This window comes from Ipomoea triloba, chromosome 5, assembly GCF_003576645.1.
Source record: "Ipomoea triloba cultivar NCNSP0323 chromosome 5, ASM357664v1".
Classification (NCBI taxonomy): domain Eukaryota; kingdom Viridiplantae; phylum Streptophyta; class Magnoliopsida; order Solanales; family Convolvulaceae; genus Ipomoea; species Ipomoea triloba.
The window spans coordinates 19,562,137-19,588,389 of NC_044920.1; the positions used below are offsets into that span (position 1 = coordinate 19,562,137).

The 26,253-nt window shown below is 37.5% G+C and overlaps 2 protein-coding genes across 2 annotated transcripts; both read left to right on the forward strand.

Moving 5' to 3' along the window:
* Positions 1–3,474: 3,474 nt before the first annotated feature.
* Positions 3,475–5,474, forward strand: LOC116020356 (putative disease resistance RPP13-like protein 3). Its single transcript, XM_031260833.1, has 2 exons — positions 3,475–4,060; positions 4,560–5,474. Exons 1-2 carry the CDS (start codon positions 3,542–3,544, stop codon positions 5,472–5,474), a joined length of 1,434 nt encoding a protein of 477 aa, XP_031116693.1. The 5' UTR covers positions 3,475–3,541.
* On the forward strand, positions 5,458–25,535 carry LOC116019512 (putative late blight resistance protein homolog R1A-3). Its single transcript, XM_031259753.1, has 5 exons — positions 5,458–6,011; positions 7,946–8,738; positions 9,956–10,027; positions 17,810–18,300; positions 23,684–25,535. The coding sequence occupies exons 1-5, from the start codon at positions 5,491–5,493 to the stop codon at positions 25,401–25,403; spliced, it is 3,597 nt and encodes a 1,198-aa protein (XP_031115613.1). The 5' UTR covers positions 5,458–5,490; the 3' UTR covers positions 25,404–25,535.
* The last annotated feature ends 718 nt before the right edge of the window (positions 25,536–26,253 follow it).

Below are 26,253 nucleotides of genomic sequence, written 5' to 3' on the forward strand. Positions count from 1 at the left end.
AATTCAAATTAAAAGTAGTATTTATTTAGACTATCATTTTTAAACCAAATATTTAGGCTATCGATTTTACAAGGTTGTAAGGTTTATATATTATCTTGGATTCATATACTTTGAGTTAGATATTTAAATAAAAAAATTCGACATTCAATTACCCATGTATAAAATTCTCCTATATAATCTTGCATTAATATACTTTCAAATATTTATTTAAATATAAACATTGGTCATTAACTCATTCGCGCAATGCGCGTATAAAACTAGTAACAATAATAAGTGAGAATTGAATTGAGAACCTTGTAGTTATCAAGCTAACTATTCAATCAACTTAACTAATTAAGGTTACAATTATTATAATATCGATCAGTGTCCATCTTAAAATGTACTCCATAAATCTTAATCCAAAACATGCAAATGATGTGTATGCAGTTAACGTATTATATATGTGTCTAATACAATCAACATATTATATATAGTTAATAAATTATGTATATTATGTGTTTTCAATTTTAAATCTTTTTTTTTTCCGTTATATATATATATATATATATATATATATATATATATATATATTGGATCAAATAAGAACGAGTTTTTAGAAGAAAACTAAGAACCAATTTCAGCCTTACATTTAGGAAAAAAAATCAGACGTATTATATCAATTTTTTTATAAAAAAAATACGGTGATATTATAATTTCGTAATTATCACCAACTTTACTAAGCAAACTTAATACTAAAATCTTCAATTCTCAGACTTTTCCAGGTATGCACATTTAGTATAAAAAGATTGCACTAGCAATGCATTGCACTTAGGGTTTTGATTTTAGAGTTTATGACTGAGTTTTTTTGTTGATTTTATAAAATTTACCATGTTTGCATATTTAGTTGTTAAAAGTTGCATATTAAGAATTCAAGTTTGCATAATGAAATTGATGATAATTACGAAAATGCTACTGCATTTTTTTTAAATCTGATCAGATCAGTCAAATTTTTACAGAGGTAAAATTGAGATTTGTTCTTAGATATATATATTGATACCTCTGATTTTGTACTATAATTTACCACTCAATTTAGTTGTTTTTGATGTAGTAGGCGCTAGCCGCCAGTCGGTGGTAGACTAGCGCGGTAGCACCTAGCGCCTGGACGGTGGCTAGGCGACGACCTATAACAATAAAAAAATAGTGCATGTGTGTGGGTGTATGTTATATATTATATTATATTATATTATATTATATTATATATATATATATATATCTTACTTCTATTATTTATATAAATAAATAAACTTAAATATATATAAATATATAAATATAATAAAAACATTAACCTGGCATACTCGCCCGAGTTAACTCGGCTAACTCTGCCAAGTTAGGCGAGTTAACTCGACCGAATTCAGCTGAGTCGGCCGCCAACTTAGTCAAATCGGCCGAGTTAAGCGCTAGGCGGCTGTCTAGTCGGCTGGTCACCTAGAAATCGTCTAATCGGCCGGTCACCTAGGCGGGCCGCCTAGGGAGCAATTTGCCTCGGCCTAGGAACGACTAACGCCTAGGTGGCCGATTTTTGCCTCGGCCTAGGGACGACTAACGCCTAGGTGGCCGATTTTTGCAAAAAGTGTTATATATATAGTTTGAAGAAATTGACTTATTCCCGTACAGGGTTATCTTCAAATCAACTGGTATTTCATCATGGCAACAGGAAGTGCAGCAATGAATAATCATCGTTTGTTTTGTCTTTCTTTCCTTCTTTCTTCTTCTTTTTTTTTTTTCTTTTATAAAAATTGTATTTTTGGTCCTTTAGTTATTATATCCATGATACAAATTCTTTTTCTTTTTTAAGAAAATCATGATACAAATTTATTCCATAAGTTATATGCATGATTATCTTTAAGCTCTAAGTATGCATAAATTGGGGAGTTTAGTCCCTAATCGATACAATCCACTACTTTATTAAGTGACATGTTAGTGGCAGAGATAGTCTTGAGAGACTAAAGTCACCACTTCAGGCATACAAGATGTATATTGGTCTGTCATTGTTCATTTTGAATGGCACAGCTCAACGGGGTAATCACTACTTGTCAAGAATCTCCTTGTTTATTATGCATACGCGTTTAGTTTTGTTTATTATGATCCTAAGAAACACCAACAACATCCCGTTATGAGAGTACACGGTCACTAATGCCAACTAAACTGATTAATTCATTATTATAATTCTTTGTTGTAGGCGAAAGTTTGATCCAACCACTCCTTATATCTAGCCAAAAAAGTGATAACTACCAGCTTACTCTTCAAGTAGGACGTTTTTCAAAACACCGCCGCAATCACAGTAGAAGAAGAATGATCATGCTTAGGAGGCCCAGTGATCATCAGCTTATTCCCTTACATCGACTACCGCTCCATGATTCATCAACTGGTAATTAAGTCAACAACTAAGAACAACCCATTGTAAACTTAATTTTGGATTTTTTTTTTTTGTAAGGTCAAGTAAGAGATCGAGGAGGAAGGAGAAAGTAAACAATAAAAAAAAAATGGACAATGAAATTACAAATATTGTTGTATTTATGTAAATAAATAATTTTTGAAACTCTTTAATATAAACAGGAATAAATTATTGTGACAAAAAGGTAGAATTGTCCACCTCGACACAATGAGCTCCTCATTTTGTTCACTGTGCACAAAAAACTCCCTTATTTTGAGAATGAAGTTGTTCTCGCACTGCGCGCTGTTAGTGAGACTCGATTCTTGGTCTCTTGTGATAAATTTAACCTCTGCTACCAGTTGAGTTGTCCATTCAGTAAAAAAAAAAAAAAAAGTAAGAAATTCTTTTAGAGACGGAGGGAGTAATTAAGAACTTCTAATTCATTCCTAATTCGATTGGTATTTGCAGGGCCACATTGCTGTTGAGCTTCAACACGTACTGCAAAAAAAGAGTGAAGTAACTACATTTGTGTTCAAATGTAATTTCAGTTGTGTTGAAATGTAACTGCAGTGTATATGAACTGAAAGTGAATAGCGCGAAAGGGAGGACGTTTCATCTGTCTGTTTTTATTAATCAAAACGACGTCGTTTTGATACGCGATCCACAATCCATTGTGGACCGCGGTCCACGATATAATTTGCGTGTAGTGTGTTCACCTGTGTTATTTATTATTTAATATTTATAGATTTATTATATTATATTTATAGATGAATTCCCTCAAGGACTTGTATTAAGACTGTATTCTAAAAATATATACTATAATTGTTTCCCCTTCCCATGTATTATTGAGAATATAGGTTACTTGAAAAGACTACAGGGATTGGGATTAGATCATAACCGGTTCATTGGAGACATACCATACCATCTTCTATGTAACTATGTTTAACCTCACGTCGATCTCTACCTTTTACCTAGATCACAACAATTTAGACGGCAATAATATCCCTTCAAATGTGGGAAACTTTTTTGCGGTGAATAACTGCGGTGTTCGATATCTTAATTGCACTTCAGTGTAAAGTTTGGGGTCTTATTTGACCCTTTTCCCTAAAAAAATTGTATTCGCATTTCATGTTTCTTGACAGTAGAGAGAGAGAGACAGACAGAGCAATGGTGCGAGTGTTGGACAATGTGGTAGAGGATGTGGCATCCAAGGCAGTTTACAAGCTGGTCCAAACTGTAGCAGCCAATATAGACCTGGTTCGTGGCATAGGTTCTGCGATACAGGATCTAACCTCCGACATTGAAACCTTTAACGCCCGGCTCGTGGATGCTTCCATGAACCCAAGGGCCAACCAACTCCAAGTTGTGAAAGTAGTAGTGAAAAAATTCCGGGCTGTTGTGAATGAAGCCCAGGATGCAATTGCCAAGTACATTGCTTTGAACAAAAAGCATGAAGACAATGCTTTGGCAAAATGTTTGGATTTTATTCCATTTCCAGTTTGTGAAAATACCAATGTCTGCGCGAATGAGATCCGGTCCATTAGAACAAAGGTGAATGCACTTTTCCAAGTCCACGAAAAAGACCTTGTATCCCTCGTGAGCTACAAAAACAATGCACAAGACAATAATGGCCTGAAACCTCTCCAGGTACCACAAAAAACTATTCCTAACTTATCATCATTTTTAAAATTACTTTATCATAATTGGTTGCATCAATATTGGAATTGATAGGTAAGTTGCCCATGCTTTGCTTTTAACCATCTAATTTTATATTGAACTTTGGTTCTAAAAATTATAAATCCCGAATAATTTGTCATTTGGATTTACTGGGAGGAAAAATTAAACTTGGGTCTGCATAGAAAAAAAACGTACTATATATGATGTGTTTAATAGTTTGTTAACAAAAATATCTAATATGGGTATGAAAAATAACAATGAAAAGTTTATGTGAACCGGATTAATTATGCGAGTAATATAGATATTGGCATATTGCATCACATTTAACAAGTAGCAAAACTAGAACTGTTCAAACTTCAAAGTAGTTGAATCTTTGGAGAGTGATTTTAACTCTTTATTTTTCTCACATAGTACTTGATTAGTATGGCTTTTAATTATTACTATACTGGTTATTATTTTGATTGTTAAGGATCAACCAATAGTTGAGGAAGATTATGTAATAGGCTTTGAAGATGATTTGACGACTATAAAGGCTCGTCTCATTGAACCATCCAACAATATTGTTTTCATCCCAATTGTTGGGATTCCTGGAACAGGAAAAACTACATTTGCTTACCAGATCTTTAAAGACCCCAACATTCTCAACAAATTCGTACATCCCATTTGGGTTCATGTTTCACAAAGCTTTGATAGGAGACAAAAGTTCATCGAGATTCTTTGTCAAATTACCAAGCGTGCAGAGGACTTTAGCAAGGTAACTGAAGATCAGTTGAAAAAAAGAATAAAGGATCTCTTAAAGGATAAAAGATACTTAATTGTATTGGATGATATATGGGAAAAAAAGGATTTGGATTCTTTAAAAGTTGCATTCCCTAACAACTCTCAAGGAAGCAGAGTCTTGGTAACCACACGATTCCATAATGTGGTTGATTCTATTGGGAAGCCCCATATTTTAGAACCGTTAGACCCTGATGTAAGTTGGAGGATACTGGAAATGAATATTTTTGGAAAAGAGGGATGTTGTAATGACTCATTGAAAACTCTTGGGGAAGAAATAGCAAAAAGATGCAATGGACTCCCACTTGCTCTAGTGGTGGTGGCTGGTATCCTGCAGAAAACTAGAACTCATACTGATTGGAAACGAGTGGCTGAAAATCCTTTTCTAGAAATTAATCGAAAAGACCAAAGCTACCACAAACTTGTAATGTTGAGTTATAACCATTTGCCTCATGAGAAGCTGCGAGATTGCTTCTTGTATTTTGCATATTTTCCCATGGGACATGAGATTGCTACTTCGAAGTTGATTCATTTGTGGATTGCAGAAGAATTCATTCCGACGATAGATGAATGGGGATACACTTTAGTTGAAGGATCTTGTTGTTAGGAATCTTGTGGTAGTAATGCAAAAGAAAGCAGATGGTCAAATCAAAACATGTCGCATCCATGACTCATTGTATGAATTTTGCAAAAGTGAGGCTGGGAAGAAGAATCTGTTCCACATAATGGATGGAGGAAAAAGATTAGATGTGAATACAACTTCGCTTCGTCGTCTTTGTTACCACTCCTCTACTCCCAACATATCTAATGTGGAAAAGAATCCATCTTGTTATTTCCTCAATTACTACAACAAAAAGAAGAGTCCATATCCATCTGGTGAACATGTCCATTCTTTGTTGGTGTCATCATTGGAAAAGAGTGACGTTCAATTAAATCAAGAGCAATTAAGAACTATCCCAAATGCCTTCCCTCTTCTTAGGGTGTTGGATATTGAATCCCTCAAGCTTAACTCATTGCCTGATGAGCTCTTTAGCCTCTATCTTCTCAAATATCTTGCTATCACAACCAACCTCAAATTCCTCCCCAAAAGATTCAAAAATCTTCGTGAGTTGCAAACTCTTGTATTTAAAACCACAGAAAGTACATGAAGGGTGTAGTTTTCGCGGTGGATGGAAAGTAATAGGTGGTAAAACGGGAAGAAGTTCCCGAGTATCGTTCTCAAAGGATGGCAAGGAGGGAATTCAAGCGGTAAGGGGATTAAGCACAAGAGTGTTTAGTGTTTGGAAGCTAACCCAAACATAGGTAAGAAAGGTGCATGAAACATAAGGAAAATAAGGAACAAACAAAGGAAACAATTAAGTGGAAAGGAGGATTTGCATGAAACATAAGGAAAATAAGGAACAAACAAAGGAAACAATTAAGTGGAAAGGAGGATTTGGATATTGCAACTCATATAGGTATCCTTGATTTCCTAAGATACTAGGCTAGCAACACTTAGATAATGAAAATGAGGCAAGCCAACTATGTCAACGCCACTCTCGTGGTCATTGGCCTATCATCTAGTCCATAGTCCCATTCTCATGGCAACTAGGCTAGGTGAGGCAAATTATCGAACACATGGTGTGCTATTTGCCTTCCAATCCCCCTTTTCTCAAAGGTGGGAAGGAAACGTGCTAGGCTAGGCTAAGGAGTATCCCTACTCTCGTAGGTGAGACTCCTTCTCCAAACACCTCTCATATAGGTTGATCATTCCCACACAAGAGTCAAAGAAGATCACCATTCACACAATCAAACTCATAATCAAAGCAATTGCAAAACCTAATTGATCAATTCAAAGCTCAAGAATATCCATACAACATTGCTCAATCCAAATCCACAAAGATCTATCTAATCATACTTGAAATTGAAATAGCAAAAGGCAAAAGTAATGACAAGAAATTAAAAGGAAGACTTAGCTATTGAACTTTGAATTTGAACTTGAACTTGAAATTGAACTTTAATCTTGAACTTGAATGTAGATCACAATCTTGCAACAATGGAATTCTTCTCTAATTCTAATCTAAACTAAGAATTGCAATGTGGAGTGAATTGGGAATGTGGAGTGAATTGGGGGAGATCTCTCTAGGCTAATCCTAGAGAGAGAAATATTCTAAAGAGATCTAAAACTGAAGTGTGATGGATTCCCTGAAAAATGGCTCAATTCCCCTTTTAAATCTCGCCCAACCGCCAATTTTCCGCGCTGGACGCACGGGTGGACGCGCGTCCACTGGCGCGTCCACTGCGATAAATGCGTCCAGACTTCAACTTCTGCGAGCGTTCTGATGGACGCCCGGGTGGACGCGCGCGTCCACTGCGCGTCCACAGCAGACTGCTGTTCTGCTGCCAAACTTCTGCAAGCATAATTTCGGACGCAGGCCTGGACGCATGGGTGGACGCACGGGTGGACGCGCGTCCACTGGGCGTCCACTGCGCGTCCACTGCAGTCCTAGCCTATTTTTTTTGCTCCAACTTTGGTTCGTTCTTCACTTATCTGAAATGTTGTCAACTCCTGCCCTTTTTGCACATTTTTTACCTACAAAACAATTAGCCAAGCGTGGAACGGAGTCTAGTAGCAATGTCAATCATTCTAACGCAATAAAGGGACAAATCAAACACAAAAGCTACGAATTGTGCACTAGACGATCCGATAACAACCTTATAAAGATGACATCTTTTGCACTTATCAANGCTGCCAAACTTCTGCAAGCATAATTTCGGACGCAGGCCTGGACGCATGGGTGGACGCACGGGTGGACGCGCGTCCACTGGGCGTCCACTGCGCGTCCACTGCAGTCCTAGCCTATTTTTTTTGCTCCAACTTTGGTTCGTTCTTCACTTATCTGAAATGTTGTCAACTCCTGCCCTTTTTGCACATTTTTTACCTACAAAACAATTAGCCAAGCGTGGAACGGAGTCTAGTAGCAATGTCAATCATTCTAACGCAATAAAGGGACAAATCAAACACAAAAGCTACGAATTGTGCACTAGACGATCCGATAACAACCTTATAAAGATGACATCTTTTGCACTTATCAGTACACTAGAAATCGATGGAGGCATATGGAACATGGAAAAGCTAAGGCATGTGCATACTAACACTTCTACTCAATTGCCATCTCCTCAAAAAGAAAGCAAAAGTGGCTACAGAAATACAGACATCCGCACGCTTTCTACAATATCACCAGCAAGCTGTAGGAAAGAGATTTTCATTAAGACTCCCAAGCTCCAAAAATTGGGCGTTTGTGGGGACTTAGTAGAGCTTCTAGAAGAAATGCAAGGAATTTGTTTGTTCAACAATCTTCAAATGTTGGATGTCCTTGAAAACTTGAATCTCCGTGGCCAGTCGGACAAAATGCTAAAGGTCCCAAAGCTAGAAGTGTTTCCTCCTAAACTAAGAAAGTTGACCTTGTCCAACACACAATTTGATTGGAATGGTATGATAATATTGGGATTGCTGGAGGAGCTTCAAGTGCTCAAGTTGGATCATAATGCCTTCATAGGGGAGCTTTGGAATCTAAAGGATAAAGTCGTCTTCAAACAACTCCAGTATCTACGCATTGGAAGAACGAATCTGGTAACATGGAAAGCTGAGAAGAATAACTTTCCAGTTTTAGAAAATCTAATCCTCAGAAATTGCTCTTACTTAGAAGAAATCCCATATGCCTTTGTTGATGTACACAGCCTTACAGTCATTGAATTGTATCATGTCAGTGAAAAGGCAGTTCATTCCGCAAGAAAGGTATATAACCTAAGACAAAGTAAGAAAGATGCCACAACCAAAGGATTCGACCTCTTCATCACCTCTCTTCCATCAGAAGCGACGCCTGCAACGGTATGTTTTTATCTTTCCCATTTATTATTCTGGTGAGAACTTCTAGCTGTCTAAAACACCATAAAAAATAATTTGTGAAATTTATGCAATCAAGACGTGCTTTGGATTCAATTGAAAAAACTGCAGGGGAGAATCAAATTTGGTTTGCTTTTCTAAATGCTGTGTTATCGCATGACCTTGACACTTAATGGTATGCTAGAATTTTTATAAATGCTATATTGGCTCTATTTGGTAATTCTAGCTAAAAACTTATCTAAAAGCTGAAAAGTTATAATGTAGAGAACTGTAAAGTTAACTCGTTGTGATTAAAAGTGTTTGGTAAAATTAATTGTTGAGTAAGTTGATATTATATATATATTCAAAATTAAATAGGTCTGCATATGCCAAAGACCTTGTGGTCTAGTGACATCCGATGTCCCGGTTAACACTCTCACATGGATGATGGGAGTGGGTTCGAGCCTCATGAACAGATACTACCCTGTAACAGGGTCAGTAGTACTCAAAAAAAAAAAGTCTGCATATCATCATCATCAATATTATTATTGATAAAATTAAACACATACTTCATACTTGCAATGCAATTGAAAACATATTATTTATAATGAGAGAACATAAAATTATACAAAAGAAAAAAAAATGAAAGATTTAGAATTATGTAAAATGATGAAGCAAATTAAACAATTTTTTATATTACAAATATATTATCTATTATTGTTTGAGAGAGAATGAGGGGGGTGGGGGTGGTAAAGCATTAAAATTTAAGGAAAAAAAAAAAGCTGAAGAGACTAGAGTTTTAATTGGGAGGTGTGTGTGGTTTTTTTTATTTTTTTTTATTTTTATTTTTTTTAACAATAAGGATAAAAATACAAAAAAAAAAATAAAAATAAAATTCAAGTGTTTATTTTTGAAAGAATACTTGGATAGAGTTTTAAAATAAGCTTTATTTTAAGTTACTACCCTTCATTTCACCAAACATGGCTTATTTGTAACTTAAAAATAAGTTATAAGTCCTAAATAAGCTCTGTCAAATATACTCATTTTATGCTAAATTTTCTTAAATTTGTAGGTTCTACCAAAATAAGATATTATATAGACAAAATACTATCACTTGGAGTATAAAAATACTACCATAATTAGAGACAAAATTTGAAATTAACAATATTGAACTTTGCTCTTTTAATATTGTTGTATAACTTTTTTTTTTTCTCATGCAAAAGGCACATGCCGTGGAGAATGTCAACACTAGTGGATTCGACCTCGCTAGCTCCTCTATTTTGCCACCACCAACTGTAATTATCTTACACTTTCTATTATTATGTTTTCATGTTCATGTCTTTGTTTTCTTTAAATACATTTCAAAATGTTATCTACCTTATTAAAAATTAAAATAGTTTTTGAATGAAATATTATAAGTAATTTAACTTTTTTATATTACTCTTATGCAATAAAAAGTTATCAATGCAACATATGTACGTTATTTCTATTATTCTTAAAATCTGTCAGTTGTTTATATTACAGAGGAATTATTTTAAAATGAATATCCACAACAATACTTGGATTTATCCACAACCCGTATGTATGTATATATGTGTGTGTATATATATATATACATATACATATACATATATACATATACATATACATATATATACATATACATATACATATATATACATATACATATACATATATATACATATATATACATATACATATATATACATATATATACATATATATAAATGGATTCCTGTGCGGTTGATGGTCTCAGGCGCGGTTAAATTTGAGCCATTGATCTTGCCTAAATCAACATTCTGGATTAACAGTGATTTAAAAATTAAAACGCGTGGTAGCAATTTGGTCTTTTTGCATTTAGGTCAAATTTAAGGTGCGTGAATTTCCTTCCTAAGGTGCGTGGTTTTACTTCTTAAGGTGCGTGATTTTTGTGTTTAAAGTGAGTCAATTGTTGAAACTTAAAGTGCGTGGCTTTTTTTGTTAAGGTGCGTGGTTTGTGTACTTAAGGTGCGCAATTTTAAACCTTTAGGTGCGTGGTTTGTTTTCCTTCTTTAAGGTGCTTTGTTTTTCCTGAAAAAATAAAATAAAATAAATTTTTTATTAATTTTATAAACAATTTCATGAATTCCTTTAGGTTGTCAGACTCTCAGATGAGAGCATTAATGGAGGACGTGCGTTTTTTTTTAGATATTAATTTTCATTGATTTGAGGCATTGGTTTATGTTCAAAGGTTTTAGGAGAATACCTTGACTGGCAGCTCTCTGTCTCACGCAGTTTTGAGGAGAGTACACCATCCTATATATATGACTTTGGAGGACATTCTGTATGGTAACCTCAAAACCCTAGTTTCCAACTTTCCTAATATATAGGATACCATATGTGATGAATATACCTTATAACACTCCCCCTCAAGTTGGAGCAAAGATATTAATCATGCCCAACTTGTTACACAGATAACTAACTCGTGTCCCAGTTAGGGCCTTCGTGAATAAATCCCCGAGTTGTTCTCCAGTCTTTACAAATCCAGTGGAAATTAACCCTTGTTGTATCTTCTCACGAACAAAATGACAGTCAATCTCTATATGCTTCGTTCGTTCATGAAACATTGGGTTTGATGCAATATGCAGAGCAGCTTGGTTATCACACCATACTTTTGTAGGGATTGGAGCTTTAAAACCAGCCTCACTCAGAAGGTTGTTTATCCACATCACTTCACATGTTGATTGTGCCATTGCCCTATATTCAGACTCTGCACTCGAACGAGAAACCACATTTTGTTTCTTACTTTTCCACGAAACCAAATTACCTCCAAAGAAACCACAATATCCAGTTGTTGATCTACGATCCTCTTTGGATCCTGCCCAATCAGCATCAGTAAAACACTCGATCTTAGTGTGCCCATGATTTTTATACAAAATTCCANATTTTGCCACCACCAACTGTAATTATCTTACACTTTCTATTATTATGTTTTCATGTTCATGTCTTTGTTTTCTTTAAATACATTTCAAAATGTTATCTACCTTATTAAAAATTAAAATAGTTTTTGAATGAAATATTATAAGTAATTTAACTTTTTTATATTACTCTTATGCAATAAAAAGTTATCAATGCAACATATGTACGTTATTTCTATTATTCTTAAAATCTGTCAGTTGTTTATATTACAGAGGAATTATTTTAAAATGAATATCCACAACAATACTTGGATTTATCCACAACCCGTATGTATGTATATATGTGTGTGTATATATATATATACATATACATATACATATATACATATACATATACATATATATACATATACATATACATATATATACATATACATATACATATATATACATATATATACATATACATATATATACATATATATACATATATATAAATGGATTCCTGTGCGGTTGATGGTCTCAGGCGCGGTTAAATTTGAGCCATTGATCTTGCCTAAATCAACATTCTGGATTAACAGTGATTTAAAAATTAAAACGCGTGGTAGCAATTTGGTCTTTTTGCATTTAGGTCAAATTTAAGGTGCGTGAATTTCCTTCCTAAGGTGCGTGGTTTTACTTCTTAAGGTGCGTGATTTTTGTGTTTAAAGTGAGTCAATTGTTGAAACTTAAAGTGCGTGGCTTTTTTTGTTAAGGTGCGTGGTTTGTGTACTTAAGGTGCGCAATTTTAAACCTTTAGGTGCGTGGTTTGTTTTCCTTCTTTAAGGTGCTTTGTTTTTCCTGAAAAAATAAAATAAAATAAATTTTTTATTAATTTTATAAACAATTTCATGAATTCCTTTAGGTTGTCAGACTCTCAGATGAGAGCATTAATGGAGGACGTGCGTTTTTTTTTAGATATTAATTTTCATTGATTTGAGGCATTGGTTTATGTTCAAAGGTTTTAGGAGAATACCTTGACTGGCAGCTCTCTGTCTCACGCAGTTTTGAGGAGAGTACACCATCCTATATATATGACTTTGGAGGACATTCTGTATGGTAACCTCAAAACCCTAGTTTCCAACTTTCCTAATATATAGGATACCATATGTGATGAATATACCTTATAACACTCCCCCTCAAGTTGGAGCAAAGATATTAATCATGCCCAACTTGTTACACAGATAACTAACTCGTGTCCCAGTTAGGGCCTTCGTGAATAAATCCCCGAGTTGTTCTCCAGTCTTTACAAATCCAGTGGAAATTAACCCTTGTTGTATCTTCTCACGAACAAAATGACAGTCAATCTCTATATGCTTCGTTCGTTCATGAAACATTGGGTTTGATGCAATATGCAGAGCAGCTTGGTTATCACACCATACTTTTGTAGGGATTGGAGCTTTAAAACCAGCCTCACTCAGAAGGTTGTTTATCCACATCACTTCACATGTTGATTGTGCCATTGCCCTATATTCAGACTCTGCACTCGAACGAGAAACCACATTTTGTTTCTTACTTTTCCACGAAACCAAATTACCTCCAAAGAAACCACAATATCCAGTTGTTGATCTACGATCCTCTTTGGATCCTGCCCAATCAGCATCAGTAAAACACTCGATCTTAGTGTGCCCATGATTTTTATACAAAGTAAAACACTCGATCTTAGTGTGCCCATGATTTTTATACAAAATTCCATGCTCGATCTTAGTGTGCCCATGATTTTTATACAAAATTCCATGCCCTGGAGCTCCCTTCAAATAACTCAAGATGTGTTCTACAGCTGCCCAATGCTCAACAGTTGGAGATGCCATATATTGGCTCAAAACACTCACAGGATATGCAATATCTGGACGAGTTACTGTCAAGTAGTTCAACTTCCCAACTAATCTCCTATACCTCTCAGGATCTTCAAACAACTCCCCCTCCTTTGACAATTGCATGTTTGGTATCATAGGAGTATTGCATGGTTTAGACCCTAGTTTCCCTGTTTCAGACAGTAAGTCAAGTACATATTTTCGTTGAGACAGTAATATACCAGTTTTATTCCTCATGACTTCAATACCCAGGAAGTACTTTAGTGGTCCCAAATCCTTTGTTTGAAATTGACTATGAAGGAATGACTTAAGAGATGAAATTCCTTCGGTGTCACTCCCTGTAATGACAATGTCATCCACATAGACCACTAACCAGATTATGCCTGTTTTGGACCACTTGTAGAACATTGAGTGATCCGATTTACTTTTTATCATCCCAAAGCTCTCCACTGCTTGACTAAACTTTCCAAACCATGCTCGCTGGCTTTGTTTCAGTCCATACAATGATCTTCGAAGTCGGCATACTTTCCCAGACTCCCCCTGAGCAACAAACCCAGGAGGTTGCTCCATGTACACTTCTTCATGAAGATCCCCATGCAAAAAGGCATTCTTGATATCAAGCTGATGCAGTGGCCAATCTTTAATGGCTACCATTGAAATGAGTAACCTGACAGAAGTAAGCTTAGCCACAGGAGAAAAAGTGTCAGAATAATCAACCCCATAGGTTTGGGCATATCCTTTAGCCACAAGACGGGCTTTCAATCTAGCAACAGACCCATCAGAATTTACCTTGACAGCAAACACCCACTTACAACCAATAGGCCTCTTACTTGCAAGCATGGCAACCAACTCCCAAGTATCATTGTGATCCAAAGCATTCATCTCTTCAATCATAACAGTACGCCACCCAGGATGAGACAAGGCTTCCTTAACAGTTTTAGGAATGGACACGGAATCAAGGGAAGCAACAAAAGAACAGGAGACAGAGGACAACTGAGCATATGATGCAAAAGAGGATATAGGATAAGTGCAACTGCGTTTACCTTTTCGAACAGCAATAGGAAGGGTATCATTCAACATTGGATCAACTGACTTAGAGGTGGTATCGGAGTAGGTACCGAGGCAGGAAGAGGAGCTTGAGGCAAAGCAGGAACGGGAGCAGCAGGCCGAGGCCGACGAGAATAGACTTGTAAAACTGGAGGAGTAGGAACAGGCATAGGGACAGATGTCGTGACTCTATACATCAAGATGTCATCCCCCTCATCCTCCCCCTGACCAATGGCATCCGGAGAAGAAGGAAAGAAAGGAACATCCTCGTGAAAAGTGACATCAATAGGAACAAGGTACCTGCCAAGCTCTGGAGAGTAACACCTGTACCCCTTTTGCACACGAGAATAACCAAGAAACACACACTTCAGAGACTTTGGATCAAGCTTGGTGAGGTTAGGACGGACATCTCGAACAGAACATACACAACCAAATATACGGGGGTCAATATAAAACAAAGGTTGTGATGGACACAGAATATTATACGGAGTTTTCCCATCCAAAACCACAGAGGGCATGCGATTGATTAAGAAGCAGGCAGTGGAAACGGCATCAGCCCAAAACTGCTTAGGAACCCCCCTTTGAAACAATAAGGCCCTTGCAGTTTCAAGCAAATGTCGATTCTTGCGCTCAACTACCCCATTTTGGGAAGGTGTGTCAACACAAGAAGATTGATGCAACATACCCATGCCATGCATATAAGAGGAAAAGGGGTACGAGAAATACTCTTTAGCATTGTCACTGCGTAATATTTTGACATGAACATCAAATTGAGTTTTAATTTCAGCACAGAATCCACGAAACACATCAAACAATTCAGAACGAGATTTCATTAAATATAACCATGTCATTCGAGAGAAATCATCAACAAAGGTAACAAAATACTTATAGCCAAGTTTAGAAGTCACAGAACACGGACCCCAAACATCTGAATGTACTAACTCAAACAAAGTAGACACACGTTTGCTAACTCTAGGACTCAAATGCACACGAAGGTGCTTAGAAAACTCACACGACTCACAATGTAAAAATGGTAAACTATGAAACTGTGGACACAATTTCTTCAACAACGGGAGGGAAGGATGCCCCAAACGACAATGAGCATCTACCAGACTCACGCCCCTCACCAATAACCCTCTTCGTCATAAGATCCTGAAACAGACAATGATCAGAGAAGAACGTAACAGAACAGTTTAAAGCACGGGTAAGCTGGCTGACCGAAATCAAATTAAACGAGAAATTAGGGAGGTGCAAGACAGACTGTAAGGGAAGTGTGGGGATTGGCGTAATGGAGCCAGACCCAAGTACATGGGAAGTGGACCCATCCGCTAAGGTGACAGGGGAACTATGTGGAGAAGAAGAAATGGAGGAAAATAAACTCGAATTACCTGTCATATGGTCTGTGGCACCCGAGTCTATAACCCATTTGGATGATGATGAGAGAAGACAAGAGGTCGGGTTACCTGAGTCAGCAATTGCAGTGACCGAAGAGGATGAATGCTTCAAAGAGTCTTGGTATTGAGAAAACTTGGCAAACTCATCAGCAGAGACCATGATAGTCTTGGAAGGTGCCTCAGGTGTAGATGCAACATTGGCAGAAGAATTTCTACGATCCTTTTGCAACTTCCGACAGTCCCTCCTTATATGCCCTGGCTTTTGACAATAGTGACACACAATGGTGGAAGTACGCCCCTGGGAATATCCATTGTTCCCACTGTGAGGATGACCGGAAGTGTGCCCTTGGGAATTGCCACCATTCCCATTGTGAGGATTACGACTAACAAGAGCACTATTAGGTGGGATGGGAACTTCGGGTATCTTGGACTGCTCGGATCGAATCAAGCGAGGGAAGACATCAGCTAGGGTAGGGATTTCAGATGTACTAAGAATTGTGGACCTAGCTGTGTCAAACTCAGAAGGAAGGCCTGCCAAAAAACTCATAACAGCCAATTGTTCACGTTGCTTTTGTTGCTCTTTAATGTCAGCAGTGAATGACATGAGTTTATTAAGGGCCTCATATGTTTTCTTAAATTTCATAAAGTAAGCAGTAAGAGACAAATTTTGCTTCTCGGCACGGTAAAAAGATTTGCAAACATCATACATACGAGTGATATTCCCCTTCCCAGAGTACAAGTATTCCAAATAATCCATCAATGCTTTAACAGAAGAACAATGACTAACAAACCCAAGAATACCCTCATCTATAGAATTACGAATTTGTAAGATCAAACGGGCATCATCCTTCACCCAATTAGCATCCTCTTTGGTCTCAGTGATGTGGTCTGTTCTATCCAAACTAGTGAGATAAAGCTTAATGACCAGAGACCACTCTAAGTAATTAGAGTCATTAAGCTTACAGTCCGGCAGCCGGAGGTGGCGCACGCTCCGGCGCGTGGCGGCAGTGACGGCGGCGCGTGAGGCGTACTCGCCGGGCAGAACGGCGGCGAACTTGGCAGACTGGGTCGCCGGCGGCCGGCGAACCTTCCTGGGTGGGCGGTGATGACAGCGGAGCGAAAAAAAATTTTCGTGTTTATAACCTAGGCTCTGATACCATGTTCAAAGGTTTTAGGAGAATACCTTGACTGGCAGCTCTCTGTCTCACGCAGTTTTGAGGAGAGTACACCATCCTATATATATGACTTTGGAGGACATTCTGTATGGTAACCTCAAAACCCTAGTTTCCAACTTTCCTAATATATAGGATACCATATGTGATGAATATACCTTATAACAGTTTAGATTTGATCAATGGCTCAGATCTAACCCTATTTTTTACCTGGGAGCAATCCCGCACTTGAACCCTTCCCTATATATATATATATAATCAAGAACAAATGAGAACTAGGCTACTCAGAGAAGTGTGGACCAATTTGATCCGTACATAAGGAAATAAAAGGCCCGGTCAATTTCATAAATAATACAAACTTTATGAATTTATGTATGTATGTATATATAAAATTGATTTTAATGTATGTCAAAAGAACAAATTGTTTTCCACCCTTTATCAACATTTATGAAAGTCCCTACCTCTTTTGTTTTGTTTGTTTTTTTTTTCTTTTTGTTTTTTTTGTTCTATCTTGTTCATCTCCCATCCTTGACAAGAACTTTTGAAATTAAACATGGTAATATGTTGGAGTAATTTAATTTGTATATTTTAAAGTAATAATAAGCTTAAAGGTATAAAATGTTAATACACTTAACATTTATAATTGGAGTAGACTTTCACAATTATGATTGTTTCATGATCTTATTTTTACAGTTAATAAAGATGGCTCCAATGGTAGAAGAAGAAAATGTGGTGGGATTTGATAATGAGGTGAAAATTATAAAGGACCGTCTCTATAGAGAATCAATGAAATTGACAGTTATCTCAATTGTGGGGATGGTAGGAGTTGGCAAAACTACACTTGCCAAAATGTTGTTCAATGATGGTGATCTTCAGTATGAGTTCTTCACTCGCCTTTGGGTTTATGTTTCGAGAGTTTGTAACCGAAAGCAAATATTTCTTGACATTTTGAGCCACTTCACTAAGAGAATTAAAGACTTTTCTGATATGTCTGACGAAAACTTAGCTGAGCAAATAAAAAGTTTTTTGGAGGGTGGAAAGTACTTCATTGTATTGGATGATGTGTGTACAAAGCATGATTGGGAGTGTTTGAAGATTGCTTTTCCGGACAATACAAAAGGTAATAGAATCTTGGTAACTACTCGATACTGTAGTGTGGCTTCACATGTTGATTCTACTGGTATCTGTTGAAATATTTCATATTTTGGACAGCAGACCAGCAGCCGTTTAGGCAGCAGACCAGCAGCCTTATTTAGTTTGTTATTATGTTAGTGCAATGTTAGGCAGCACCATTTGTCAGTCAACAACATGTTAGGCAGCAGCCTTATTTGGTTTGTTAGGCAGCAGTTTCTTTTAGACTTTTTAGTGCAGAATTGTCTTTCACTCATGTGTATAAATAGAGATGTATTAGTTAGCATGATAAAATAACAGTTTAAGCATTTTTTCTCCCTTCAATTCCTTAACATGGTATCAGAGCCATGTCCTTTGGCCTGATTTTCTTCTTCTTTCTTCGTATGAACAGTAAATTACTGTTCATACAAACTGAAAAATTCAAACACAGCTTCCCAATATAAGTTTTTCATAAATTTGAAGATATAGTGTCATTCTAGAAGCTCAGGATTCTTGTATTTTGTTGGATAGTGTCATTCTAGAAGCTCAGGATTCTTGTATTTTGTTGGAGTCACTCCAAACTGAAGCTCAGGATTCTTGTATTTTGTTGGAGTCACTCCAAACTGACTCCAAACTGCCTTGTATTTTGTTGGAGTCACTCCAAACTGACTCCAAACTGCTGCTACTTTTGTTGGAGTCACTCCAAACTGACTCCAAACTGCTGCTACACACTTTTTAGTCACTCCAAACTGACTCCAAACTGCTGCTACACACTTTTTCCGGCAAACTTTTTCAGTAAAGTTCTCAGATCGGTCTATCCCTTTGCTGCGACACTATCCTGATTTTCTCACATTTGATTTATCAATATGGCAGATGAGAAAATTATTGATAGTGTCCAAAATACTCCTCTTCCAGTCCAACCTTCTCTCCAAGTTCAACCTAAATCTCTCCAAGTTCAACCTAAAGTCTACGTTCCAAATCTTTCTGGGAGTTTAACTATCACCAGTGAAAGACTCATTGGTTCCCAAAATTATCAAGATTGGGCATCAGTAGTAGAACTATAGTTTATGGGTCAAGGAGTGGTTGACCACCTCACTACTACAGCAGAAGAAATTCAGCATGAAAAGGATATTTGGAAGAGAGTTGATGCTCAACTTTGCCATGAAAAGGATATTTGGAAGAGAGTTGATGCTCAACTTTGCAGTCTATTATGGCAATCTCTGAGAGTTGATGCTCAACTTTGCAGTCTATTATGGCAATCTCTTGCCCCGGATTTAATCCCCATGTTTAGACCTTTCAGAACCTGTTTTTCTGATTTAATCCCCATGTTTAGACCTTTCAGAACCTGTTTTTCTATATGGAAACAGGCTCAATCTCTTTATACAAACGACATCTCTCATTTTTATTTCATTGTCAGTGAAATACTAAGTGTCAAGAAGTCAGAAATGTCCATGGAAAAATTTTTGGGGAAAATCCAAGGACTCATGGCTGAATTCAACAAACTCATGCCTATTGGAGGATCACCTGAAGAGCAACTTACTCAACGAGACAAGTTTTTTGTTGTTCTCACACTTGCCAAACTTGAACCAGAATTTGAGCAAGTTCGAAATAGTATACTTGGAGATGGAGCTGTTCCAAATACCAAAGAAATGTTCAAAAGACTTCTTCAAGTCTCCTCCATCCATAGAGGGAACACATCAACCCTTGTCGATCATTCTGCTCTCACTACTCAAAGTTACAATAGAGGAAGAGGTCGAGGAAGCAATCGAGGTGGCCGAGGCGGAGGACGAAATTCTACCCGTTTTTGTGACTTCTGTAACAAACAAGGGCACACTCGTGAGGTTTGCTGGAAACTTCATGGAAAACCAACTATGGTGAATATAGCTCAGTCTGCGAATTCAGATACACAAGTTATCTCAAAGGATGAGTATGCAGAATTCTTGCAATTAAAGGCCGCCAAAACAACCATTTCTCCAGACAGCACCCACATTGCTCTTGCTTCACAATCAAACTCTGTTTGGTTTTTGGACTCCGGGGCCACCGATCACATATCTGGTAATCCCTCGTTTTTCTCCAAAATTGATTTCTCTGATTCTCTTCCATCTGTTACTTTTGGTGATGGATCAAAAGGGAAAGCTAAGGGAATTGGAAAAGTCACTATCCATTCTTTTTCTCTAGAACATGTTCTTTACATTCCCGGTTGTCCTTTCAACTTGATTTCAATCCATCAGCTTACTCACTCTCTTAATTGCCTTGTTACCTTTTCTTCTGATTCCGTGGTTATTCAGGACTGACAAACAAGGGAAATGCTTGGTACGGGACATGAATCACAAGGACTCTACCATCTTTTAGGCTCTACCAATACCAACACAGCTTGCGCCGCTACTGTTTCACCTCTCCTTAGCCATTGTCGCCTTGGGGATCCCAATATTAATAAATTAAAACAACTTGTTCCTGGCTTGTCAGATTTAAAGAACATAGAATGTGAGTTTTGTCAACTTGGGAAACACTCAAGAGCCTCATATCCTAGTAGAGTGAATAGAAGGGCCAGTACACCTTTTTCTTTAGTTCACTCTGATGTTTGGGGACCATGTCGTGTTTCAACCACCTTAGGGTTCTTGTATTTTGTCGTTTTCATTGATGATTTTTCTCGATGCAGTTGGGTCTTTCTAATGAAAAACCGTTTTGAACTATTTGATGTGTTCAAAACATTCTACAATGAAGTCATGAATCAATTTGGAGTTTCTCTCAAAGTTCTACGAAGTGACAATGCCAGAGAATATTTCTCTGACTCTTTTACTTCTTTTTTTTCCACACATGGAATACTTCATGAATCTTCATGTGCAAGGACCCCTCAGCAAAATGGAGTTGCTGAACGGAAGATACGTCATCTTGTTGACACTGCCCGCACTTTACTCATTCATCACAAGGTTCCTAAAAGATTTTGGGGAGATGCTATACTTCACTCCTGTCACCTCATAAATCGAATTCCATCTTCTGTGTTACAAGGGAAAATTCCTCTTAATCTTTTACTCCCACAGGAACCACTCCACAAACTTCCATTACGAATTTTCGGGTGTACCTGCTTCGTCCATGACTCCACCCCAGGACGAGACAAACTTGATGCCAAGGCCATAAAATGTGTGTTCATTGGGTACTCTCGCCTCCAAAAAGGTTTTAGGTGTTATTGTCCTAAAACACATCGTTTCTATACTTCCTTTGATGTCACATTTTTTGAAACTACACCTTTTTTCTCCTCCACTCCAGTTGATGAATCTGATTTTTTATGGGAACCACTTGAAGCCACAGAAATTGTTCCTGTTCCTAATTTCACAGAGCCTGTGTCTCCCAATATAGCTGAAACAACTGCACCAATGTCAACCATACAAGAAAGACGGAACTCACCTTTCTTGTATACCTACCAGCGGCGCAATCGTCAAGGTTCTCAAGAGGATGAATGCTTGGTTGATTCATGTCCCACACCAGCGTTGCCCACTGATACGGCCCAAAATATCATAACAGATTCTCCCATTGCCAGTCGAGTAGGTAACAGATCTACTCGAAATCCTTATCCTATCTATAATTTCCTTTCACATAAACGTTTGTCTCCATCATATTGTGCCTTCATTACTAGTTTGTCAACTGTTTTTGTTCCAAACAATGTCAAGGAAGCATTAACTCATCCAGGGTGGACTCAGGCAATGGTTGATGAAATGGAAGCACTCCATTCTTCTGGAACTTGGGAGTTAGTACCTTTACCTCCAGGTAAATCTGTGGTTGGTTGTAGATGGGTATATAATGTGAAAGTTGGTCCAGATGGACAAATTGATAGACTTAAAGCTCAACTTGTTGCTAAAGGATACACACAAGTTTTTGGCATTGATTACACGGACACCTTCTCACCGGTAGCCAAGATTACTTCTATCCGCCTCTTATTCTCAATTGCAGCCAATCGTCATTGGCCACTGTATCAGTTGGATATAAAGAATGCATTCTTACATGGTGATTTGAATGAGGAAGTATATATGGAGCAACCCCCTGGATTTGTGGCTAAGACAGGAGCTAATCTTGTTTGCCGTCTTAAACGCTCTCTATATGGGTTGAAGCAATCTCCACGTGCCTGGTTTGGGAGATTTAGAGATGTTGTCCAATGATTTGGCATGATTCAAAGCAAAGCCGATCACTCTGTCTTCTATAAACACACACTTGGACAAAGCATATATCTTGTTGTTTATGTTGATGATATTGTCATTACAGGGAATGATAGTGAAGGAATAAATCAGCTTAAGAAACATCTGTTTCAACATTTTGAGACAAAAGATCTTGGAAAATTGAAGTATTTTCTTGGAATTGAAGTTGCTCAATCCGAGCAAGGTATCTATGTGTCTCAACGGAAATACGTTTTGGATATTCTTGAAGAAACAGGAATGACAAGTTGCAAACCAATTGACACACCTATGGATCCAAATGTCAAACTTCTTCCAAGACAGGGGGAGCTCTTATCCGATCCAAGCAAGTATCGAAGATTAGTTGGTAAGCTACTATACTTAACTATCACTCGGCCAGATATCTCTTTTGCTGTAAGTGTAGTTAGCCAATTTTTGCAAGAGCCATGTCAAAGTCATTGGGATGCAGCCATCAGAATATTGAGGTATGTGAAAAGATCTCCAGGTACAGGATTGCTCTACAAAGATCATGGACACACAGAAATTGTTGGCTATACAGATGCAGATTGGGCTGGATGCCCATGGGATAGGAGATCAACATCAGGATATTGTGTTCTATTTGGAGGTAATCTTGTTTCTTGGAAAAGTAAGAAACAAAATGTAGTTGCACGCTCAAGCGCAGAAGCAGAATACCGAGCAATGGCACTTGGGATATGTGAGCTAATTTGGGTTAAGCAACTTCTTATAGAACTCAAATTCTATAAGCCCAGTCCCATGAAATTAATTTGTGATAATCAAGCAGCGCTGCACATTGCATCTAATCCTGTTTTTCATGAAAGAACCAAACATATTGAGGTTGATTGTCATTTTATACGAGAGAAGGTTGCATCCGGAGATATTGTTACCACTTTTGTTGGGTCAAATGATCAACTTGCTGATGTTCTCACCAAGTCTCTCCGTGGACCTAGGATTGAGTTCATTTCTAGCAAGCTAGGAGCATTTGATTTATATGCTCCAGCTTGAGGGGGAGTGTTGAAATATTTCATATTTTGGACAGCAGACCAGCAGCCTTATTTAGTTTGTTATTATGTTAGTGCAATGTTAGGCAGCACCATTTGTCAGTCAACAACATGTTAGGCAGCAGCCTTATTTGGTTTGTTAGGCAACAGTTTCTTTTAGACTTTTTAGTGCAGAATTGTCTTTCACTCATGTGTATAAATAGAGATGTATTAGTTAGCATGATAAAATAACAGTTTAAGCATTTTTTCTCCCTTCAATTCCTTAACAGTATCCCTCATCAACTAAAGTTTTTAAGAAATATTGAATGTTGGGAGTTGATAAAAAAGAAAGTTTTTGGAGATGAAAGGTGTCTTACTTCACTTGAATCTGTTGGTAGGTCCATAGCAAAAAAGTGTAATAGACTGCCACTTGCAGTGGTTCTGATCACCCCTGTCCTACGTGAAAATAGGACACTTACCGAGTGGGGACGCATAGCGAAAGATCCATTTGCAAGCATAGATTACGAGAATCAACACTACAATCCACTAATGGAATTAATGGATTCTCAGTTGAAAGATTGCTTCCTATACCTTGCAGCTTTTCCTATGATACTTGAAATTGATGCTGGGAAGTTGATTCACTTGTGGATGGCTGAAGGGTTCATTCCAGAGGGGGAATTGGAACACACTGCTGAGAAGTTTCTAAACGATTTTGTTCAAAGGAATCTTCTCATTGTATCCAAAAGAAGAGCAGACGGTAGAATTAAAACGGTGAGCATCCATGAAATGTTGCACGCAATCTGCATACGTGAAGCTGCTAAACAAAATTTCATCCGGGAATTTGACGTGCTTGGAGGAGTGTCAAACAGTACATTCACTAAAGGTTATCGCCGCCTATCCGTCCATTCATCTGTTTTGCAGGATTTATCAGAAATAATCAAGCCATCATCAATTGATGAACAAGTCCAGTCTTTCTTATATTTCTCTTCTGACACACTAGAGTTTCCCAAAGCGCCACTGGCAACCATCCCTAATTCCTTTCCAAATCTGAAGGTGTTGGATATCAGATCCGTCGAAGTGCCAGTTCCTAAAGAGTTTTATCGCCTGCAACATCTTGCTTACCTTGGGATCTCTGTTTATTTCAATCTCAATCTCCTCCCAGTGGAATTCGAAAATCTCAGCCAGTTGCAGACTCTTGTACTCCACAGTACCACACAAAGTGCTCTTAAAATTGAGGCAGACATATGGAGCATGCCAAAGCTAAGGCATGTTCTCAGTAATACTCCAGTCCATCTGCCCACTCCAATTAGAAGAAGCACAAACAGCTCTGGAAGTGCACATATAAGGACTCTTTCTACCATATCCCCTACAAGCTGCACAGGTGAAATTCTAGACAAGACCCCAAATCTTCAGAAGCTGGGAATTCGAGGGAATATAGTTGAGGTTGTGGAGAGCAAGAAAGGAATTAGTTTGTTCGACAATCTCCAAAAATTGAGGAATCTTGAAAATCTGAAGTTGCTGGTACATACCATCAATGGTCAGGCTAGTCTACTACGGAGCTTTCCTAGAGCCGACAAATTTCCAAGAAGGTTAAGAAAGCTGACTTTGTCGAACACTTCATTTGAGTGGAAGGACTTGTGTGTACTGGGGGCACTAAACGAGCTGGAAGTCCTCAAGTTGGAGGAATATGCGTTCAAGGGGGAGGCTTGGGAACTCAAAAACGTTGTTTTCAGATGCCTCAAATTCTTACGTATTGGAAGGACCAATTTAGCACATTGGACGACTTCCAAGAGTTGCTTTCCGGTGCTGAAAACGCTCATCATCAGGCACTGTGCTGGCCTCACAGCAGTCCCGTCTGACTTTGCTGATGTGCATAGCCTTGAGCTGTTGGAATTATTTTACACCAATAAAGCGGCTGTGAACTCTGCCCGGGATATAGAAATTCTAAAACATGAAAGGGGAAATGCACATAGCAGTGGATTTAAGCTCTCTATATATCCTTCGGATCATTGATTCCATATCTATCTTATGGGTAACTTTTTTATTATGGTATGTGCTCATATATGCTTTTAACTTTTGAGTGGTATGCACTTGTGCTGGAAAAATGGGCAATGTTAGCCTAATGTATTGGTTATTTCATAATGTTGTGAGATTTTTTTATTTTTTTTTAATGGCTTGTGAGCCTTTATCCGTGGCAGCCTATGTGCCGGTTGTATTGTGAGGCCTGTGTGCCTTATGTGTTAGTATATCTGTGGCAGCCTGTTGCTGGCGTCTGTTTGGTGGCTTGAGTGTTTTCCTTGTGCTTAGGCCTATCTTTGGTCTTATATTATTATATTTGCTTGTTTTTTGTGCTTTGTATTCTTGGCCTCTTAGGCATTTTATTTTGCTTGAGTATCGTTTGTTCAGACCTAGGCATTTTCTTGTTGAAAAGGGGGCTGTCCCCTTAGTTTTGCAAGGCTAATGGTATATTTTTCTTGCTTCGGTGTTAATGAGAGGTTTGACCCACCAAAAAAGGAAACAAGAAATAAATTACTCTTTCTAGTCATTTTACTTCATTCTTCTTATCTTATACTCCGTAGTAAACATTAACATCAACGTATAGTCAATCGTTAATTCGTTATACCAAGATTAGGATTCACATTGCACTATGGTTCGTGTATGTGTTTTGTGTTAGTAACATTTTGTGTCTAGCATTATGAAACTTTGTACCTTAAGTATGAATTATGTACCTAAAACAAATTAGTAATTGTGTTTTATGTTATTAATTCCGATCGATCCTGTATCTTGTGTTGTAAAATTCTGTGCTTATGAACACAAATTATGTACTTAAATCAAATTTGAAAAATAAGTAAATATATAACTA

Bases quoted from the DNA above. Each gene is read 5' to 3' on its own strand.
- LOC116019512 (XM_031259753.1), top strand. From the start codon at position 5,491: ATGCAAAAGAAAGCAGATGGTCAAATCAAAACATGTCGCATCCATGAC. The intron at 6,012-7,945 runs ATGAAGGGTGTA...ACTTATCAGTAC, and splicing joins TTTAAAACCACAGAAAGTAC to ACTAGAAATCGATGGAGGCA. The intron at 18,301-23,683 runs CTGTTGAAATAT...CCTTAACAGTAT, and splicing joins CATGTTGATTCTACTGGTAT to CCCTCATCAACTAAAGTTTT.
- LOC116020356 (XM_031260833.1), top strand. From the start codon at position 3,542: ATGTTTCTTGACAGTAGAGAGAGAGAGACAGACAGAGCAATGGTGCGA. The intron at 4,061-4,559 runs GTACCACAAAAA...TTGATTGTTAAG, and splicing joins ATGGCCTGAAACCTCTCCAG to GATCAACCAATAGTTGAGGA.